The 21680-nt window shown below is 38.7% G+C and overlaps 2 protein-coding genes across 7 annotated transcripts in view; both read right to left on the reverse strand.

Annotated features, from left to right (window-relative positions):
• Positions 1–9045, reverse strand: part of PPP4R3B (protein phosphatase 4 regulatory subunit 3B) — a 52763-nt gene extending 43718 nt beyond the window's left edge. The window contains exons 1-2 of one of the 2 annotated variants that reach the window (XM_055540144.1): positions 8680–9045; positions 7318–7373 (exon numbers count right to left, since the gene is read on the reverse strand). In XM_055540144.1, the coding sequence (XP_055396119.1) occupies positions 7318–7373; positions 8680–8821 (198 nt within the window). In that variant the 5' untranslated portion in view covers positions 8822–9045. The remainder of the gene's footprint in view (positions 1–7317; positions 7374–8679) is intronic. The other variant, XM_055540143.1, reaches the window with a different exon arrangement.
• A 10391-nt stretch (positions 9046–19436) lies between these two features.
• The window catches only part of PNPT1 (polyribonucleotide nucleotidyltransferase 1), a 40583-nt gene continuing 38339 nt past the window's right edge, over positions 19437–21680 (reverse strand). For all 5 annotated transcript variants that reach the window (XM_055540145.1, XM_055540146.1, XM_055540148.1 and 2 more), the window contains 2 exons: positions 21489–21536; positions 19437–20299 (listed from right to left, as the gene is read on the reverse strand). In XM_055540145.1, coding sequence (XP_055396120.1) covers positions 20144–20299; positions 21489–21536 — 204 coding nt within the window. In that variant the 3' untranslated portion in view covers positions 19437–20143. The remainder of the gene's footprint in view (positions 20300–21488; positions 21537–21680) is intronic.

A 21680-nucleotide genomic window follows, 5' to 3' on the forward strand; every position in this document is an offset into this window, starting at 1 on the left:
CAAAATAAACTTGCTTCCCAAGCGTCTCTCCTGTGGCATTGTAAGAAATAAGTGAAGTGAAAGTGTCAGTTGCTCAGTTGTGTCTGACTCTCTGTGACCCCAGTGAGTTGCGCCTGCCAGGCTCCTCTGTCCACGGAACTCTCCAGGAAAGAATTCTGGAGTAGGTTGCCATTTCCTTCTCCAGAGGATCTTCCCAAACCAGGGACTGAACCTGCATTGCCAGCAGTTTCTTTGAGCCACCAGTGAAGAAAGGAAATAAAATAAATAAAAAGGACCCTAAATAATAAAGACCTTTCCATATGATATCCAGATTCCTCCTTGGTTCCATTCCAGACCACTACCCAATCACTGTGCCTCATGTTTCGTACCGAATCATTCATGTTCTCTACTTATGCACTTGATTTACATTTCAAAGTGCAGACTAGATTCTACTCATTACAAATTCATGCAGCTATTTTAATGCAGCATTAAAAATTTTATCAACCTCTTTCCCTCTCACATATTCATTAGTTCATTCCTCATAATGGTTCTTAGGCTAAACCTCAACATCCTCAATTTTATTGGATTATTTTGCCAATTCAGATAGATACAATAAGATTATTTTCATTTCTACCTTCATTTCAGTGGACATTCTTCTAACCAAAATGTAGAATATTCTCAGTCCTTCTCTTTAAAGGATAAGAAACAGCATTTGCTGCCTGACTGGCCCTTCTTTCCTTACCAATTATATTTTCCCTTGGTTTGAAGACAACATATTTTCCTGATGCTCTATTCTTTCCAATTGCTTATTCTTTCTTCTTCACTGTATCTTCCTTATTCCTGATTACCAAACATCTAATCCTGCAGTATGCCCTGTCAATTCTATCTTCACATATATCTCAAATCTAACCACCCCTCCTCTTTCCATCTCTACTGCCATTACCCTAACTGGATTCAACATTCTCTCTAGCTTACTAGACTCTGCTGCACTCTCTCAACCAGTCTCCCATTTATTGCTTGTCTTCAATTATACAGACTGATGTTACTATTTTGCATCATGTCATTTCTATGCTGAAAATTCAAGAGCTTTCAACCGCACTTTAAAAATCCAAATTAATGATAGTAACCAAACCACAAATAGCTCTCAAACAAGTATTATTGGATGAATGAGTAAATGTTGACAGTTTAACAAGACTCAGCCTTAAGCTCTGTTCTTTTCTCTATACCTACTCTCTCAAAGGTAATTTCTTATAGATAAAAATAACATTCAATGATTCTCAAATCAGAATCGCCTACACCAAACTCTTACTCTAATCCCAGAGTGTCCAATTTTCAGACCTATTCATTTTACTCACATCAAAGCTTAAATGAAAATAAGGCACAGAACAAAATGCAGTTTGCTACCACTCATGCCAATAAAAGGGAGAATTTTATGTAGATGATTGCATGCATATTTGTTTCAGTTCAGTTCAGTCGCTCAGTCGTGTCCGACTCTTTGCGACCCCATGAATTGCAGCAGGCCAGGCCTCCCTGTCCATCACCAACTCCCGGAGTTCACTCAAACTCATGTGCATCAAATCGGTGATGCCCCCCAGCCATCTCATCCTCTGTCGTCCCTTTCTCCTCCTGCCCCCAATCCCTCCCAGCATCAGAGTCTTTTCCAATGAGTTAACTCTTCGCATGAGGTGGCCAAAGTACTGGAGTTTCAGCTTTGGCATCATTCCTTCCAAAGAACACCCAGGGCTGATCTCCTTTAGGATTGACTGGTTGGATCTCCTTGCAGTCCACGAGACTCTCAAGAGTCTTCTCCAACACCACAGTTCAAAAGCATCAATTCTTCGGCACTCAGCTTTCTTCACAGTCCAACTCTCACATCCATACAGGACTACTGGAAAAACTATAGCCTTCACCAGACGGACCTTTGTTGGCAAAGTAATGTCTCTGCTTTTCAATATGCTATCTAGGTTGATCATGACTTTTTTTCCAAGGAGTAAGCGTCCTTTAATTTCATGGCTGCAGTCACCATCTGCAGTGATTTTGGAGCCCCAAAAAATAAAGTCTGACACTGTTTCCCCATCTATTTCCCATGAAGTGATGGGACCAGATGCCATGATCTCGCAGTGATTTTGGAGCCCCCAAAAATAAAGTCTGACACTGTTTCCCCATCTATTTCCCATGAAGTGATGGGACCAGATGCCATGATCTCAGTTTTCTGAATGTTGAGCTTTAAGCCAACTTTTTCACTCTCCTCTTTCACTTTCATCAAGAGGCTATTTAGTTCCTCTTCACTTTCTGCCATAAGGGTGGTGTCATCTGCATATCTGAGGTTTTTGATATTTCTCCCAGCAATCTTGATTCCAGCTTGTGCTTCTTCCAGCTCAGCGTTTCTCATGATGTACTCTGCATATAAATAAGCAGGGTTAGGGTATATATACCCTTTACGTACTCCACTTCCTATTTGGAACCAGTCTGTTGTTCCATGTCCAGTTCTAACTGCTGCTTCCTGACCTGCATACAGGTTTCTCAAGAGGCAGGTAGGTGGTCTGGTATTCCCATCTCTTTCAGAATTTTCCACAGTTTATTGTGATCTACACAGACAAAGGCTTTGGCATAGTCAATAAAGCAGAAATAGATGCTTTTCTGGAACTCTGTTTTTTCTATGATCCAGCGGATGTTGGCAATTTGATCTCTGGTTCCTCTTCCTTTTCTAAAACCAGCTTGAACATCTGGAAGTTCACGGTTCACATATTGCTGAAGCCTGGCTTGGAGAATTTTGAGCATTACTTTACTAGAGTGTGAGATGAGTGCAATTCTGCGGTAGTTTGAGCATTCTTTGGCATTGCCTTTCTTTGTTTACATATGCGTAAAACCCCTAGCAAGATATACAAGAAACTGGTAACACTGGTGGCCTCTAGTAAAGGAAACTGTATGGACAGAATCCAGAGTCGAAGAGGCTTCAAAGATACTTTCTTATTTTTAACAACATGAATGTATTACCTATTCAAAATAAAAAACATTAAAAAAAAAAAAATAAGCACATAACCATATGATAAATGTAAACCTGCTTTCTTCTCAACTTCCCAGTTTCTGGAGAGAACCATCATTTTCATGTTCCCAAAACTCAACACTAGTAACCTTTGATTCCCTTAAAAAAAAAAAAAAAATTTGTGTGGTAAAAATATTTTAATTGGAGGATAATTACTTTATAATGTTGTGTTGATTTCTGCTGTACAAAAATGTGAATCAGTCAGTTCTCTTCCATATTTAATCATTACTCAAATTTTCCAGCATTTTCTTGAAAATATACTGAAGTTCTGTTTTTTCTTTTCTAATTCCACTTACTACACTTGAACAGACTTTCATTTTCTTGATCTTAATTACTGCAAAGGTCTTGCTACTTAAAGCTCTTCTGTTTCCCTCCCTACCCTCAATTCAATATTCATAACATTGCCACACTGGGTTCCTAAAGAGAGTATTACTTTCACATTAGGCTCCTACTCAAGAATCTATAATGGATCCCTTTTGTTCTGCAAACCAAGCTCTCAAATAAGAAACCTCTGCTGCAAAGAGGCTTAATAAATACCTTTTGTGTCAGGTGTACTATTTCCTTCCCTATCACAGCTCCTTCAGCAGACACCACCAAGGAGGAGTGAAGATTTCCTCAATGATTCTGGCTCAAATCAGTCTCTCCTTCCGCTTATTTTCTACCGCTCAAGTCTCTGGAATAAAGTTACTTTTCATAGTATTTTGTGTTGGTGCATACCAGCTATACAACCTCAGTTAAAAAACTTAAAACTTTCTGTGCCTTAGTTGCCCTATCTGTGAAATGCTTTCATGGGCTCTCAAGAAGGACTGGGTTAAAGCATTTTATTAGCTATTGTATTGTAATTCTGTAATTGTTTCACTTGTTGTGTCTTGTCTCCCAATAAGACCCAGGACAAAGACTTCTTTATACATCTCTCCCAAACCCAATTAACACAAAATTATGTTCAATATACAAAGTATACACCCTGTAAGTCTGCTTCTGATTTAGTCAAGATCAAGTGAAACTGATTCTAAATAACATAATTTTGACACAGGTATCAGGTACTCTATTTTGTGTCACGCTGTATAATCATTGTCTTTTCCTTCTAATGTATTTAAACACTTCACAAGTTTATGTGCTACTTAAGGTTAAGTATATCTTCTTCCCATTAATTACTTCAATATTGCCCATAGTAAGCAAAGAAAGTGACATGAATCAGTGATTTCTTATTGAGTCATCTGACATTAAACTCAACTCATTCTAACTCATTTTGAGCCCATAATTCAGTACTTAGCTCATTTTAGAACTGTAATGTTAAAAGAATGCTAAATATTCCTCTCTGTATTTAATCAATGTACTTTAATGTAGCAAAATATCCTGTAACTATGAATGTCTCATTAACTCACTGAAAGTATTTCTTTTTTAATTAAAAATCCACTAATGGAGGACTTCCCTGGTAGTCTCATGGTTAAAATTCTACACTTCTAACACAGGGAGCATGGGTTTGATCCCTGGTCACAGAGAACTAAGATCCCACATGCCACAAAGCATAGCCCAAAACATAAAAATACCAAAAACTCCCACTAACGATTAATATATTTCATATAAATTTTGGAAATAAGGGGCTTCCCACATGGCGCTAGATGTAAAGAGCCCGCCTGCCAATGCAGGAGATATTAAGAGACATGGGTTCCATCCCTGGGTCGGGAAGATCTCCTGGAGGAGGGCACAGCAACCCACTCCAGTATTCTTGCCTGGAGAATCCAATGGACAGAGAAGCCGGGCAGGCTACAGTCCACGGGGTTGCAAAGAGTCGGACACGACTGAAGCAACTTAGCAAGCACACAATTTTCTAGGCTAATTTATTGAATATGCAAATGATAACATTAAAAAAAAGATAATTCTAATGAACATAGAAAAATATTAATGTGCTTGGAAATCCCAATTTGTGTAACTTGGTAAAAAGGCGAATGAAACAAGATCTGGTGAAACAAACAAACCTAACATAACCCTTATATAGTTCTTTGATTTCTATTAGAAAAGTATAGTTAATTTAAACAAATATAAAGATAATTAAACAACTGACCCCATCTACATAGGTTTTTCATTCTTATAAACAAAGCTTTTTCAGAATATCCTTACTGCTTAAGAGTTCTTAAGCTTTATTAGTAAAAGTACTAAATTATTAGTACTTTAATGTTATTTAGTAAAATTATTAAATTTTCAATGAGGGAAAATATTTTTTAAAAAGTCCTAATGGTATATTATTTAAGTGTGATTAATTACAAAAACTACTCCCCTAATGGCATTAAAAAAATTTTTTTTAAGTAAAGATCTCTCTCCTGCATTATTTAAGTTTTCTAGCAGAGTAACAAGACACACAAAATTATGTCCCAAAGTTTCTAAAAATACTCACAGAACCATTGCGTAATTCTGAACTAATGATGATGGATTATTTTATACACAAACCTCCACCATAAGGGGATCTTTCCAGTTAAAACAACTAAAGGATTTTATATACAATTTGAAAAGACTCCATAATATAACTAATTTGTAGGGAGTCATACTTAAGAAAACAGTTCCTGAGAATTTTATATTTATGCAAATGGAAAAGAAAATGATTACAAAATATTAGTATGTATTTCCGCATGAAGCAAGCAAGCAAACAAACAAAAAAATAAACTGAAAGTGGCTATCTGGTGTAAGTCAGTATACAGACAGAGAATAACCATCTGACTAGCTGACTTAAAAGAAATATCTTCAGGGTTTAACACAGAACAAATGTTTGATTCTCTATCAAAAAAAAAAAAAAAACACAAACAAACAGTATTTTATAAGCAGGAAAAAACCTATTACTTGAATATTAAAAATTTAAAAATATTTCAAATTACTGATTAAGAATGTATTGTATACACAAAATAATTGTTTTAACAGTAAGACTTTTACTAACAATGCACTGTGTAATAGACATATAATTTCATTTCTCCAACTGTAAAGTATGTTTCTGAGCATCAAAATTTTCACTTATCTTGAAGAGAGTAGGCACTGATGATATAAATATAATGATCTTTTCCTTCAAATTATTTATTTTTTCCTTTAAAAATCTCTGCCATATTCACTTTACACACTGCACACACACACACAAAATACACTGGAAAATTATCTTTTCCTCCAAAAATCTCTGCCATATTCACTTTACACATCACACTAAAAATCAGTAATAATCCAAATTTCTAACAGGTGTATATAATGTATCATACAGTGTTTTTTAAAAAAGCCCAACTAGATTTGCATTGTTAACATGAACAAATCTTCAAAATAGCACTGAGTGAAAAATGAAAGCTGCAGAGTACATGTAAGAATAGGAGATCAATTGTGCAAAGTTTAAAACAAACAAAAGACTACATATTATTTATGGATACATACATATGCAGAAAAGGTATAAAAGCATGTACAGAAATAATACACATCAATTTCAGAATAGTGGTTACCTACAGGGAGGATGGAGAATGGATAGAATGAAATGGGTACAAAGAGAGTTTTAATTCTATCCACAATGTTCAACACTACAAAAAGATTTGAAACAGATATGGTAAAATGTTAACATTGTTAAATTTGGAGGTGTTACACAGACGTTCATTGTATTATTCTCTATACTTTTCAATTTTGAAATTTTTCATAATAAAAAAGAAAACATTCACAGAATAAAGGAAAGGTTGAATCACTACTGCCATTTCCAGATTAGATAATTAGGCACACTAATACACAACACAGATTTTCTTTTCCCAGATAAGACAATAAATATTAACAGAAAACATTACATAATAAGCAGTGTACACTTTCATAAAATATTCATTGGTTATTATATTAAAAATATACAACAATTAAAGAACAGGATGTTAAGAGGTTCTACTTCAAAAGTTTGAGTCAAAGGATCTACTTTCACACCACAAACAGGCTTTCCTTGCTTTAAAGAGCACTCCTATGAATTTTCTTTTATGCCATTTCCTTTAACTGTGATTGAGAATAAAAGGCTTAGTGTACAGTGTATAGAAGATACCGGGTAAGTAAGACTAATGAATACATCGTATTCTACTAAAAACTAACAATTTAAAGATAATAAATTACTGCCAGTACAAAAGCTTTCACTTTTCAGTTTGAAACTTATAATCTGCAAGGAAAATACACAGAGTATGTAACTTTGTTTACCAAATTTTTTTTTCTTGTCAGGAAAGCTTTCTCATTCTTTGTCTGATTAATACTTCCTTGATCACAGATGAAGTCTTTCAAATTAAAGATAAACAACTACTTGCCTGCTGTTTTTGATATGCAGTGTTTGGATTTATCTTTGATTCCAAGAGTAGTGATCCTGAAAGTTAAAAAAATAATATTTATAAGTTTCAACTTATAAAACCCTGAATAAAACATCAGAATACACATTAAAAACACAACTTTTTTCTTCCCGCGGCAAGACATCTGAAGTCATCAAATTTACTCCAGTTTATATTTTTCTCTCAAGATCTGGACTTTGCATTAGAACATATCATTCTATCCCCATAATACTCTTAAGGGAAAAAACTCCATCTAAGACCAACATTCAGACCAAGAATATACAGAGACTAGATGACTTACAGTTTTATTGAAAGGAAAATTTTTAAGGTCTAAATGACCACCTGAAACCAAATTCTTTTTAACAAAGTTATTTTTATTGCATTTCCAGTTTAACAAATAAAACAAATTACAAAGTACCATAACAGGGATCTAAATACTTGCACACAGATTACAGAACTGCATTTATCCTTTTCTCTTTAAGAACAAAAGGCCATCTCATGTAAAAATAAATGTCTATGATTACTTTTTTAAAAAGGTGCAAGAGTACAAGATGTGTCGAAAATAAACCGAAGACTATTATTCTTTTATCTGCACATTATCAGCTGCTCAAATCCAGCGATCAGATTACAGTGAGGAAGGTGTTTTCATTAAGGCTGTACATTTTATCATTTAAAAATACTTCACATTAGACTCGTACAATAAATCAAGGAATACAAGCTTACAGTCTGGTCTGCTGTCCTAACTTGTTTAAGTTGTAAAGTATTCACTTGTTCACAGCACCCTCTACAAAGATAGCCTGGAGGGATCCCAGTCTGAAGATGTATGTGCTTGTAAGTGCATGTATCGTGGCAACAATCTGCAATAACTCCAGGAAAAAGGCGTCTTTTGGTTTTCCCCAGCACCTGTCTACTGTGACAACTGGAGCTTGTTAATAAAATCAGTTTTTTAAAAAAGAGTGAAGTTTCACTAAATTTTTTGTACCAGAGATATAATGTGTAAGAAAATAAAGGGGGGCGGGGAGGGTCAGAAGGAGAGCACTAAATTGTTTTTCATTACTTCCTCCCTTCCCTCCCACACTCTCCCCGCTTCTTTAAGAAGCCAGACTGCAGAGAAAGGGCTCAAGTGTCTTAATAAGGCTAGCAAGAGGAGGAACAGAGACTCCGCGTCCGACTGAGGGTAAACCCCGACAAAGTAGTTTGTTTTTACCTTACTGAAGTGAAGACACAAAACCAATGCGCCGTTCCAAGTGGCTGGCAGTAACAGTACTCGGCTCAGGGCCTAAACCCCAGGCTGTGCCCAAACCGTAGGCATTGTCCCCTATCCTACGGTTCCAATAACCTTACCGTCGGACTCTGCCCGAACCAGCAGCGACATTCCCTTGAGCTCCTCCACATAGGTAGAGGAGACGTGCCCGGTGCCTCGGTCGTCCCATTGCCGGTCTTCGTTCAGGGTATAGACCTTCACTCGCCGCCGCGTATCCGACATGGTGACTGCTGTCCCCACTGTTCCAGCCGCCGCCTCCTTGCTCACCTCCTTTACGCCCCTCACTCTTGAGAGACGGTAGCGGCGGTGGCGGCAGCGGCGGCGGCGGCTCCGGAGAGGCCCGAGTTCACCATGGCTCCCAGGTTCAGCCGCGGGAAAGGGCAACAGGAGCCACTGAGACCTTGCCGCCCAGATTCCCAGTTACCTCTCACTTCACCCCCGAACGCACCCACCCTCCCCACCCTTTACCCCCCAGAGCTCGCTCGCTCTCCCGCCGCCGCCGCCGCCGCCGTCGCGGTAACTACTAAAGACCCGCCATCTTGTAACCCGATTCTCTCTGCCTTTCTCTTCCTCCTCCAGCAGGTTCGCACGGGCTGTCCTAGCAGGGGCTACGGCGGCCGACGAGTCCAACGTGTGACGCCTCCGTTTCTGCACGCGCTACCCCTGTCGGCCGTGCTCAGTATTCTCGCGAGGAGGGGTAGTGGAGTGAGGTGGGCGGGTCTAAGTGCGACTTCCTCCTCTCTCGGCTCCGCCTGCAGGCGTGGGCTCTCGCCAGGTGGGCGGTTCTCGCGAGCTTCGGGTCTCCGCTAGTCCCGCGAGACTCTTCTCTGAACTGGCGACGAGAGCGGAGTTGTGGTTTCGGCTTCGGGCTGTTTGTTGGGGCTGCGCCCGGCGTGTGAGGAGCCTTGGGATCCAGCTCTGTGGAAAAAACTAAGCAAGTCTGGGAGGTACGCATCCTTGGACGGGACTCACCCTGAGCAGGAGGGAAGGAAATATGCTCGCACTCCATAATGGAAGCTCGCCCTTTCAGCCTGTGAGAGAAAAATAGTGTAAACTTCTTTCTGTGAAGACGTTAGCCCTTTAATGGGACTCGAAACCCACTAAAACTCGCTAAGGAGTCTGCTACAGTTAAGCATCTCCTCAGGAAGTGTTCTGTGGATCTCCAGGAGATTATAACATCGTACAAAAGTGCATTGACAATTTATTTCTCGTTCAGGCGTTTTACCGTCAAGCTTTTGGTGGCTGGCATACTTTCCGCTTCTTGAAAACAGTGTCCTTCCTGCGTCGGTAACCTCGGAACATAAGTCTTCAGATAAGTTTAGGCAAGTGGCGGGGAACTACCTTCCTAACACATCTAAGAGCACTGTTTCCATATCTTTGAGTGTCTCCTGCTGGCATTTCTAGCGTTCTCTCTCGGGAGGTCTTCCGCGCTGAATAAGCGAGGGAGCAATTCTCTGGGCGTTCGCGTGGGTTGTCACACATCACATTGTCAGACACTGCGCGGTAGATATGAGCCGTGCGCTGTATTGTCAGTCGCTCTTCGTTCTTGGTAGATTATTTTTGTTTGTTTTTAAAGACAGTTCCAGCTTGTTCTGCCGCCAGCTCTTAACAGCCTTTTAGTCTGAAGGGTGAAAATCGAGCGAGATCGACAGGTTTTACCCTGCGGCGCATCTTGGGAGTTGTAGTCATTCCTTACCAATGGTGTTGTCAAAACGTGCTTCTCTTTTTACCAAATCTTGTGCGTAAACCCAGCATACGAACTGACATGTGACATGCATACACAGAGTAAGCTCCTGATGAAAAATAAATTCTCATTTCAAAATCTGGCTACATAGGGATTTCTTTTAATCTAAAGAGAACCTAAGAAAATACACTTGAATTTAAGTAGTTAGATATGTTGGGGATTTCCTAGGTAGCGCAGGGGTAAAGAATTGCAGGAGACCAGATGCAGGTTCGATTCCTGGGTGGGGAAGATCCTGTGGCGAAGGAAATGGCAACCCACTCTAGTATTCTTGCAAGGGAAAACTCCAGGAACAGAGAAGCCTGGTTGGCTACAGTCCATGGGTTCACAGAAGAGTCTGAAATGACTTAGTGACTGAGCACAGATGCGTGCAATATATGTAGCAAAAGAGCACATTAATTGCTGTGACTAATGTGCACAAAATACAAAATGCATTTTGAGCCCGGAGAAAATAACATCTCTATCTCAGGTCAGAGAAGGCTTCACACGGGTAACTTTTGGACCTGATGTTAGAGGATCCCTGAGTGGAAGTTTGGCTTGAAAGGTGTTTAAGGCTGCGAGGACCAGGTGAACAAAGTCGTAATGTGTTACTGGCCTAAAAGAATTTATGAGCAAGTTATGTATTGAGAATGAGAACTATATAGAAGTCACTTTGACACCATATGTTAAGAGCTTAATATCCTATAAAGAAGATCTAACTGGAAAAAATTAAAATCACAGGAGTCATTTCCTGTATTTATTCAGTATTCCGCAAACACTCATTGAATGTATACTATGTGCTAGACACTGTTCCATTCAGTGAATAAATAGAAAAAAATTCCTCTTTTCATGGCGCTTCCATTCTAGTGTTGTTTAGTCCCTCAGTTGTGTCCAACTCTTTGCAACTCCATCAACTGTAGCCTGCCAGGTTCCTCTGACCATGGGATTTCCCAGGCAAGAATGCTGGAGTAGGATGCCATTTCCTTCACCAGGAGATGGTACCGAACCAGGGATCAAACCCGTGTCCTCTGCATTACAGGTGGATTCTTCACCACTGAGCTACAAGGGAGGCCCATATTCTAGTGTAGGAAGACAATAAACAAATCTATGCTAGATACTGGTAAATGTTATGACCAAAGGAAAAAAAAATAGATTAGCAGACAGAGAGTGAGTTTGGGAAGGGTAGTAATGTTCATTGAGGGAGGCTTCTGAGGGGAGGCAGTCTGCTATGCATTTCCCTGGGGGCAGAGAGAGCCAGAAAACAGCAACTGCAAGTACAAAGCCTTGAGGCTGTAGCATGCTGAGTGAGAGGGATAGCAAGGAAACCAGTTTGATTGGAGTGGAGTGAGAAAGGGAGGAAATGGTGGGAAGTAAAGTTGGGAGGAAATGGTGGGAAGTAAAGTTGGGAGTGGGAGAGAGGCCGTTTTTGGGGCCTCGGATTTTACTTTGAATGAGTTGCAAATTCACTGGGGAGTTTTGAACTAAGAAATGAAATGATCTCAGCAGTGTTTCAGAGCATCGCTTCCATCTTCCCTATAGTATCCCTTTTCTGCTATACTCCCCAAGATCTGAAATAAGGAAATAGAGAAATAGGGAACAGAGTTAAATCCTCAGGACTCATCTCTGACCCTTGCTGGATCCTCTGGCCCAGGTTCTGTTTCTTTCTTGTTCTAGGTCACAGGGGTTCTGTCTCTCTTCTGCAACGGGCCTACCTCTAAGATTGGTAAGATCCAGGACAAGCATACAAATGGAGGAACGTATACTATATGTCCGGAGAAGGCAATGGCACCCCACTCCAGTACTCTTGCCTGGAAAATCCCATGGACGGAGGAGCCTCGTAGGCTGCAGTCCATGGGGTCGCTAAGAGTCGGACACGACTGAGCGACTTCACTTTCACTTTTCACTTTCATGCATTGGAGAAGGAAATGGCAAGCCACTCCAGTGTTCTTGCCTGGAGAATCCCAGGGATGGGGGAGCCTGAGGGCTGCCGTCTATGGGTCGCACAGAGTAGGACACGACTGAAGCGACTTAGCAGCAGCAGCGGCAGCATACTATATGTCTGAAGATATAATTTTTTAAATCAATCTATTAAATAAAAATTATTTTCTTTTCCTACCTTTGGCATACCTTGAGAAATATATATTCATATGGTCTGGAAGCTCGATTCAAATCTAGAATTCTTGAACTCCAGAATTCCACCTTCTCCCTTTGGCCCTTGAAGTCCTTAGCCTGCCTTCTCTCTCACACTTCAGCTGTGTCCTGCACTTTGACAGCTCTCATGTACACAAATAGGATACCCTAACCTTTTGTCCAAATTCTATGTTTGCACTCCCTGAATGTAGTCACCCTTGGCTGTTCCTCAAGAGGACAGAATTTGGGAAGAGGACTGTGCAGACCCTGGGAGCAGGCTTGGCCTTTGGGACAAGGAATTCCAGGGTGGCCAGAGCATGATCTGGAAGGGAAAGAGTGGATTCCAGCTGGACATACCCATTGGTTTCACTGATTTCTCATCCCATGGAGAGAAGCACAGACAGAGGGCCAGAGCAAGAGTCTCTAAGATATACTGAGGGCAGTAATGCACTGCAACACTGAGTTTTTCCCAGCAAAAATTATTTTCAGGAAGGTTCAACCCCAAAGGCTAAGATAGATAGGTATCTTTATCTATATATGTAACATTTACTTCTACCACTCTTTTTTAAACACAAATAATGGAATATCATAGTACTGGTGTTCTAGTGTACCTTAGTTTGTTTAAACCTTCTATATATACCTATGTCATTTCCAGTACTTTGTAATTTCAAACAATAAATGATTGTACAGAAGTAGTTTTATGTGTGTCAACACATGTGTGGGTTAAATTCCTAGAGCAGGGCTTAACTTTGGCATCACTGAAATTTTGGGCTGGATGATTCTATGTTGTGAGAGGCTGTCCTGTGCATCACAGGATGTTTAGCAGGATTTCTTTGCTTCTACCCACCAGATGCTAGTAGTATTACACCTCATCCTCCTGTTGTGATCATCAGAATTATCTCTCATCCTTGCCAAATGTCTCTTGAGAGTACATTACACTTTTTAATTCTTAAGGATTAAAAATAGTTCTGTCTACAGAGTAAAAGTCGCTTCAGTTGTGTTTGACTCTTTGCGACCCCATGGACTGCAGCCTACAAGGCTCCTCTGTCCATGAGATTTCCAGGCAATAGTACTGGAGTGGGTTGCCATTGCCTTCCCCGGATATTTTTATGAAAAAACTTTGATGAGAGGTTTTTTGCTGTATAATTAGCTTTTCCTTGAGGTGACTAATCTTTAAGGCCATCCCCATTTAAAAAGTCATCAAAACTGATAACCTGTGTCTTCTTCACTGATATTCCTATTTCTTTGCCTCTTTTCAGCCAAACTCATTTCATTTCCTCACCTCACCATTCACTCCTTAATTGAACCTATCCTGATTTCTGGGCTTCACCAGTGGCTCAGCAGTAGAGAATCGGCCTGCAATGCAGGAGACTTGGATTTGATCCCTGGGTTGGGAAGATTCCCTGGAGGAGGGCAGAGTAACCCACTCCAATATTTTTACCTGGAAAATCCCATGGACAGAGGAGTCTGGTGGGCTACAGTCCATAGGGTCACAAAAAGTTGGACACAACTGAAAAGACTGAGCATGCACGCATGCGCATACACACGCATATTCTGGTTTCCATCACTCAGCCCTCACCAAAAAGCTCTTGTTAAACTCACTAAAGACCTCTATGTAGATAATGCCCACAAACATCTTTCAACCTGTTTTTCTTGATCTAAGTTAAAATTGACATTTTTGTCTGAACTTCCTTCTTTCCAATCATCTCATGATGATTCCTGCTTTATCCTTCAGATGTCACTACAATTATCATTTATGTAGAGGAGCCTTCCTTGACTTCCTTCCATATCCCCTTGGAATGTACCAAAAAACCTAATTCACTTTAGTTTAAATGATAAGAGAACTCATTGGCTCATGTGAACACAAAGTCTGAAGATAAGGTGAACCTCAGTGTTGATTTGATTGATGAGTATCAATGAGAATTTGATTTCCTTCCTCTTGATTCTACTTTCTGCTCTGCCTCATCTATCCTCAGGCTGAATCCTTACCTTTATTTGTATGGGTTTTAATTAATAATTGTCTCCACATGTAGATAAAAAATTTTCATGAGTCTGACTAGCGATGTTTTTCTCACCATTGCATCTCTGGTAGCTAGGATCTCATTCTTCTGAGATGGTCGTGGCAGTTTTACAAGAGCATGTATGGGTATGAGTGTGTGTATAGGGTGATGGTAGTCCTTTGGTTATGTGAAATTGGGAAGGGAGTCAGGCATGTAAGTCTCTGTATAGACTTTTAACCTGCCCTCAAATTCTCAGCCCTGATCCTTTTTTTGGTGAAGATTTGTGCTGTTTTGCCTCATCACCTCTGTGGGTCATACAGATTGTGACTTCCTCTGTTCTGCTAAATTTGCCCCTGCTTTTCTATTTGCTTGTCATGCAACCAACATTTGTTAAAATCTCGTCTCTGCTATTGTCTTTTGTTTGCCCTTTGGACTCTACTTAAAAAAAAAATTGCTTAACTGTGTTTCTCATTTTCCATGTTTAACCAAGGTATTCTGTCCTGTTTTTATGGTTTTTTAATGTTTAGTTTTCTAATTCACTTGAAACCTTTTGTATATATGAAATAGGATGTCAATTTAAAATTTTTCTTCCAAATGGGAGAGTCAACTGTCAACATCATTTACAGATGAAATTATTTGAAATGCTACTTAAATTATATTCTTTATTAAATTCACAGACATATATCTAGATTTGAGTCCGTATTCACTCTTTTTCCATTGTTTTATTTGGCCAACTCTAGTATGACAATTAATTGCTGTAGCTTTAGTTTGTTTTGATTTTTGATTGGTGTGGTGGCCATACACATGCACCATTCTGATTTCCTTAAACATATTGTACTTTGGAGAACAGTTATTCGACAGCAAGTCAGACTTGTCCTTCCTTGTGCACAGAACTCCTCTAATGGACAACTTTGGCTTGGGGAACTTATCAGCCAGGATGAGACTTTCTTGGAATTACACTAGTCTGAAGTTCCACTCTGTATTTTCTTCCCTTTCTCCTTTTACAGGAGTCAGACTTGGCACCATGGTCTGTAGGCTGTCCCTGTCAATCCTGAGCCCACCTGTTTTATCCTTCACAGACATTTCTCCCAATCACTGTCTTGCATATGTAACCCCCTTCTTGGCATCTGCTTTTCTGAGGATCAGGACTGAATAGGTGATACAGGGAGTGGTGTCAGAAATCAGACCGTAAGATGTGGTTTGGGAAATAGTTTACTCAATCCCTGGCACAACGTGGCCATCTGACTACTGATTTCACCAGTAGTGACCTAGTAAAACATCCTAGAAGGGGTGAGTGCTGTCACCTATTCAACAATTCAGGATTTTAAAGATATGGGGGAAACAATGCTTATGAGAGCAGAGCTGGCCAATTAAGTTATACTACTTCCTCGAAGAGGGATAATGAGTTGAGGGCACTTAATCCTTAATGCACAGTTAAAAACTAAGTTTGGAAGAAAAAACTTAAGTGTGAGCCATAGGGGGCTCTTTGGGCTTCATAAAGAGGCCCTTATTTCCTACAGTGAAAAAACTGACATGGGATTAGACAGTTACAAGAGCTCTGAAGATACCTAGATCTTCAGCCTAGGGAGGTTTGCTATACAGCTAGGGCCCTGCTTGAGAAAGCCTAAAGCGTTGAAACATGGGGTGGGTGCCCTGAGGATTTTGGCTTTGTAAACATCCCTCTAACCTTGGGGATCGCAGAAGTGCCTTTTAACTCCTAGAAAGAGATAACACTTGCCCCCTTGTAGGAAGTTCTCTTCCATATGCTTCCATTTCTTCTGGCTAAGAGGCTGTGGTAACTAGGGTTAAATCTAGTTGTAATATGCCTGGGGACTGCTTTGCCTGGTAAGGGAGGAGATTACACACCAAAGGAACTGAAATAATAAATAAACTAGCATGTACTAGTAGGAACCAGAGTACACTTGGGATTGAACTTTGAGGGTTCTTGATCAAGAGGACTGGAGGCTAAGACTGGATAATTAAGATTTCATTGACTTTGGGACAGAAGATTTAATCCTGATCAGGACCCCAGGGGACTCACTGCTGGTGTAGCTCTTTGAAATCTGGAAAAATTGAGAGAAGTGGAAATGAGCTTATACCATAACAGCAGCTGACTGCTATTTATTTTGGCAGATATACGTGGCCTGTTCTATACCAATTTAAAGTGTGTTTTAGATAATCATCTGCAAATGTTTTTTCTTTTCCACCTGTTTTTAATCTCATCACACTGATTAGGACCTCAGAACGCTGATGGTGTATTATGTTCATCATTCAACACTGATGAATCAAATAGTGGTGATTCTTGTTTTGTTCCTGACTTTAATGGCAACATCTTCAGTGTTATACATGTTCTTCATTGCTGATAGATACCACTTACCAAGTTGAGGACAAATACTAATATTCTAAATTCTCTAGGAAATGTACATTGAATCCTGTAAATTGCCTCTCTTGCAGCTGGTTATCATATGGTTTTTCTCTATAATTCACTATAGAGATTATATGCCTACCCATCCTTGCATTCCTGTAGACTATTTGGTCTTAATAGCTATTGCCAATATTTTATTAAAATAATTTATCTGTTTTCACAAATGATAATGGCTGATAATGGCCTACACATTTTAGTGTTTTTAAAAATATCATCTCTTCTGAGTCCTTGGCAATTGGCATTAAATTTTATGGCCACAATATCAAAACTATAGCCGGCTATGCAATTTTGGTTTTCATGAAACAATGGGTATTCTTTGGTGTTTCTCAGGATATGCAGAATAAAGTTCAGAGTCCTAAGTCTAATATCCAAAACCCCTCTACAATCTGGCCTCTACTTACTGCCTTATTCATCCACTGATAAAACTGTTCCATTCCACAGGCAACCTTTCCCTTTATAATCATTCTTAAAAGCCCAACTCAAATATCACCTTTCCCTCATGATGTCCTATTCAAATTCCACTTCTTAGAAACTTTCACTTTTTCTTCCAATTAGAATTAACCTATTCTTTCCCCTATCTTTTTATGACTTTTAAAAACCTTTACTAGACTGTTCATCAGTCAGCTTTTCATAAACTACTGACTATACATGTAAATCTCAGAAGGAAGCAAACTGTTCCATAACTTGGTACTGTGCTCATAATAGGTAGTTTTAATAACCTTTCATTTTGTAAATTTCAGAGTTAACTTTGAAACCTGTTGCAGTGATTTGAGATATGCTTGAGATGGTAAAACTAAAACTGTTTTAAAATATTCTCTCTGCAAAAGTCATTTATGCCTCAGTTGCTTTTTCAGATATTCAGGTGAATATCCAACCAATATGTTGGTGATTTCATGCTCATATTTAATAAACACTTTTTTCTTTAAAACTATTTACCCCTCCAGGTTTACTATTCATGTCATAGATCTGCCTGTCTTCACAACCCTCAGGCTGAAATCTGCCTTTTCTTCTCTCACCTGCATCCCCTACTATCTGAGTTAATCTAAGTCTGTCCATTTTCTTTTCATGTTTGTTCTGCAGTATCTTGGGTATAGGCTCAGTCCATTTTTTCTGTACATTCTCCTCTCCCAGGAATGAGCCCTTAAGAATTCCTTGACTTAGTTGCTTGCACCAGGTTTAGGGTTATCAGATTTAGCAAACAAAAATATATGAAACCCAGATAAATGTGAATTTCAAATAAATGAGGAATAATTTTTTAAAATATAAGCACATCCCAAATATTGTAGAGGCCATACTATACTGAACATTTGTTTACCTGTAATTTCAATTTCACTTGGCATTCTGTTATTTTATCTGGCAATCCTGTCAGGTTTGACACCTTTCTCAAGTTAAGCCTATCCTTTTCTCCTCCAGAAGTTGAACTCAGAGACAAGTAACTTCCTGTGGACAGCCATCTTTTGCCCCATGCTATGAGAATATACTGACTTAGAAGAAAAAAATTGTTATATGGAAAGAAGCTCAAATGAGAGGTGATGAGACTCCATAGGTAGGGGAGAACTGTCTTAGTTCCTAATAATTACCTGACAGTCCTGGTTCCATTCTACCATAGGGATTGTGACTTATTTTCTGTGAAATTCATGGCCCTGTGACAAAATTCCCTCTTAGCTTTGGCTTAATTTAGGTTGGTTTCTGACCCTTGATACCAAGATACATTCTCTTTTCCATTTTTGCTGCTTACCACCCTAGGCTCTCATGAGCCTGGAATTTTGTAAAGGCCGCTTAAAGTTACACGACCTTCATATCTTTCTTCTTCTTACAAGTAAGCAAACATTATTCTTTCCAGATTAAATGCTTTGAAAATTATCACCTTGCACTGATTATATCTCCTCTTGTTTTATAAAATTTGCTTTCTAATTTTGTTGAAGAATAGGCACAAGACAAAGGAGTAAAAGGACTGTATGAAATTGGTTCCTAGAATAGAAAGGCTGCTGTATATTCTACACATACCATACTAATAAAGTTGTTAGTCCCTTTATCCGGAATCTTCTTTCCAAAATTGCTGTATATCTTCCTCCACTTCATTTAGGTCTCTGCTCAAATGTTACCTATTCAGAGATGCTATTCTGGATCATTTTATCTACAATAGTACCTTTAAAAAAAAAAATCACTCTATCCCCTTTACAGTTCTTCTTTAAAGAACCTACCACTGTCTGACTTATTGTTTCCATCCACTAGAATGTGAGCATTGGAACTTTGTTTGTTTACTGATCTACCTCCTGTACACATTCTAGAACTTGGCACATAGTAAGTATTGAATAAATGAATGCTATGCTTGGCTGAACTGAAGTTAAGAAAGATAATGATGTCAGATCTAGAAATTCAAGATATTCTATGAGAAAAAAAAAATTTTGTATTAAAAAATCTATGATTTGTGAGCAGGGAAGTGTTAGTGACAAAGATTATAAAGGAACAAGTCTTGTGAGTACCTATACTGCATTACTACCAAAGATGGGTAGTCAATTTGAGTCATTAGAGTCATTATAAATTAGAGATCTTAGCATATAATAGCCCTCATACAAAAACTTTATTGGAAAGCAGGGAAAACTACCAAGATATGAATGAAGACAAAAAATAAAAAAAAGTTCAGACATAAAGTGTATGACCTTGGTTTAAGTGGAAATGGAATCGTTTTGTGGTTTGTAGTTAGTGACCTATATTTTCACTTTGTGGCACTGCTGCTGCTACAGCTAAGCCGCTTCAGTCGTGTCTGACTCTGTGCGACCCCATAGACGGCAGCCCACCAGGCTCCTCTGTCCCTGGGATTCTCCAGGCAAGAATACTGGAATGGGTTGCTATTACCTTCTCCAAGGCATGCATGCTAAGTCACTTCCGTTGTGTCCGATTCTATGTGACCCTATGGACAGCAGCCCACCAGGCTCCTCTGTCCACAGGATTCTCTAGGCAAGAATACTGGAGTGGGTTGCCATTTCCTTCTCCATTGGTCTCTAGAGGTTAAGAACTAGTTTTATTTTTCCAAATTATTAGCAGTTGGGAGTCTTATATGTATAGATGATTTACTTTTAATAATATGTATTGATTTATAATGTAAATAATAATACAGGTAACTCAATTTAAAAAATGGAACACCTAAAGTGAGCTTTTTCATATAAATCATTAGAATATATTTATATTATATATAAATCTACACGTTAGAAGATGCTACTGAAATTTTGCTCTATAGAATATAACTCTAGAATTCTTTAAAAAAATCAAGAAGAATTAGATGATGGCTGTGAAACAGATTCTCCCATTACAATACTACTTCTGTCATTTAAAGTTTTGACAACAGTTGTAGCTGGAGACTGGAGCACTTTACGAGAAAGCCTCATTCTTCCATCAGCTGGATCACGTCCAAAGTATTTCACCTGTGTTAAAGAAACAAATATACTTTAAACATACTGGTGTGCTGCAGTCCACGGGGTTGCAAAGAGTTGGACATGACTGAGTGACTGAACAACAAGATACTTTAAAAGTTACAGTGCATTGACTGATATCCAAATTAAAAGATACTTGGTCTAAAAAGGCAATGATTAAAGTTTTTACTTGTTCACTGAAAGCATCTCTCAGTGCTAATTGGAGGTATATGCTAAAAATACTTGGATAAGTAGTGATTATAATCTTCTGTTAGACTTATCTGTGCCTTTTTGTTTGTCCCTATTATGGAAGAACAGTAAAAACCATGGTGAATGAATCTAGACGACAGCTTCTTGACCCTAACTGTGCTACAATCTATATAGGATTATGCTTAGGTCACTCAGACTAACACTCAAAGGACCATCTATCATGCTGAAGGTTATTTGGCTTGACCTTAGACACTGAAAGTCAGAGGGGATGTGCTAACTTTTAAGTCCCTTCTGATGTTTAAAAAAAAAAAAAAAATCTTATACAGAGATTATGTTTTAGTTCTTACCTTTCCCTGGAGGCTTTGTGAATAATGGAATGACAGATTGGGAATAAATTTATGTCTTAGTTTTTACTCAGGTCATAGGTATTAGGCACTACTGGAACAGAATGTAGTGTAGCCAAAAAAAAAAAACAAAAAAACACCAGACTGGCAACCACTTCTTTCATCTATTCATAAGGACTATTACAAAGGTCAATTTGGTTATCAGAATTCCAGAATTGACATCATGGCTTTCATCAAACTCAAAAATTTTCAGCCTCAACCAGTATATACCGAAGCAATTCAAGTCCTAACTCCTCAAAGTTACCTATCATGTTCCTCATGTCCTGTCTCTGAATCACTGATTCTACATATCCATCGCTGAGTTGCTCATGTATTTTTAAAAGCTTTAAAGGGGGACTATTGTCCTAACTAAACTGTAAGCTCTTTGAGGGCAAGAACTATATCTAAATCCCTAATGAGTCTGTTTTAAGGAAGAAGCTAAAAAAGAAGACAGCATATAAATAATATAAAAAGTTAAAAAAGAAGACAGCATATAAATAATATAAACCACAAATGTAGATTTGATTCTTTCAGCTTATTTGATTAAACAAATAATTGAAACAAAGTATAATTTACAACTTTAAGGCTAAAAGGATGAATACAAGTACCTGAATTTCTTGGCCAACTTCTAATCCTAAAGCACTGGGATGTTTAATCTGAAAGAAAACATGTTAATCTATTAGTTGTCATGCATAACCTACCTACTATCCATGGTAGTACACATTTTTTTCCAAGTGGAAAATAGCTTTATTGGTTTAATCTATGAATCTAGGGGAAAGGTATATGAGTATTTGGTCTAT

Source organism: Bubalus kerabau, chromosome 11, assembly GCF_029407905.1.
Source record: "Bubalus kerabau isolate K-KA32 ecotype Philippines breed swamp buffalo chromosome 11, PCC_UOA_SB_1v2, whole genome shotgun sequence".
Classification (NCBI taxonomy): domain Eukaryota; kingdom Metazoa; phylum Chordata; class Mammalia; order Artiodactyla; family Bovidae; genus Bubalus; species Bubalus kerabau.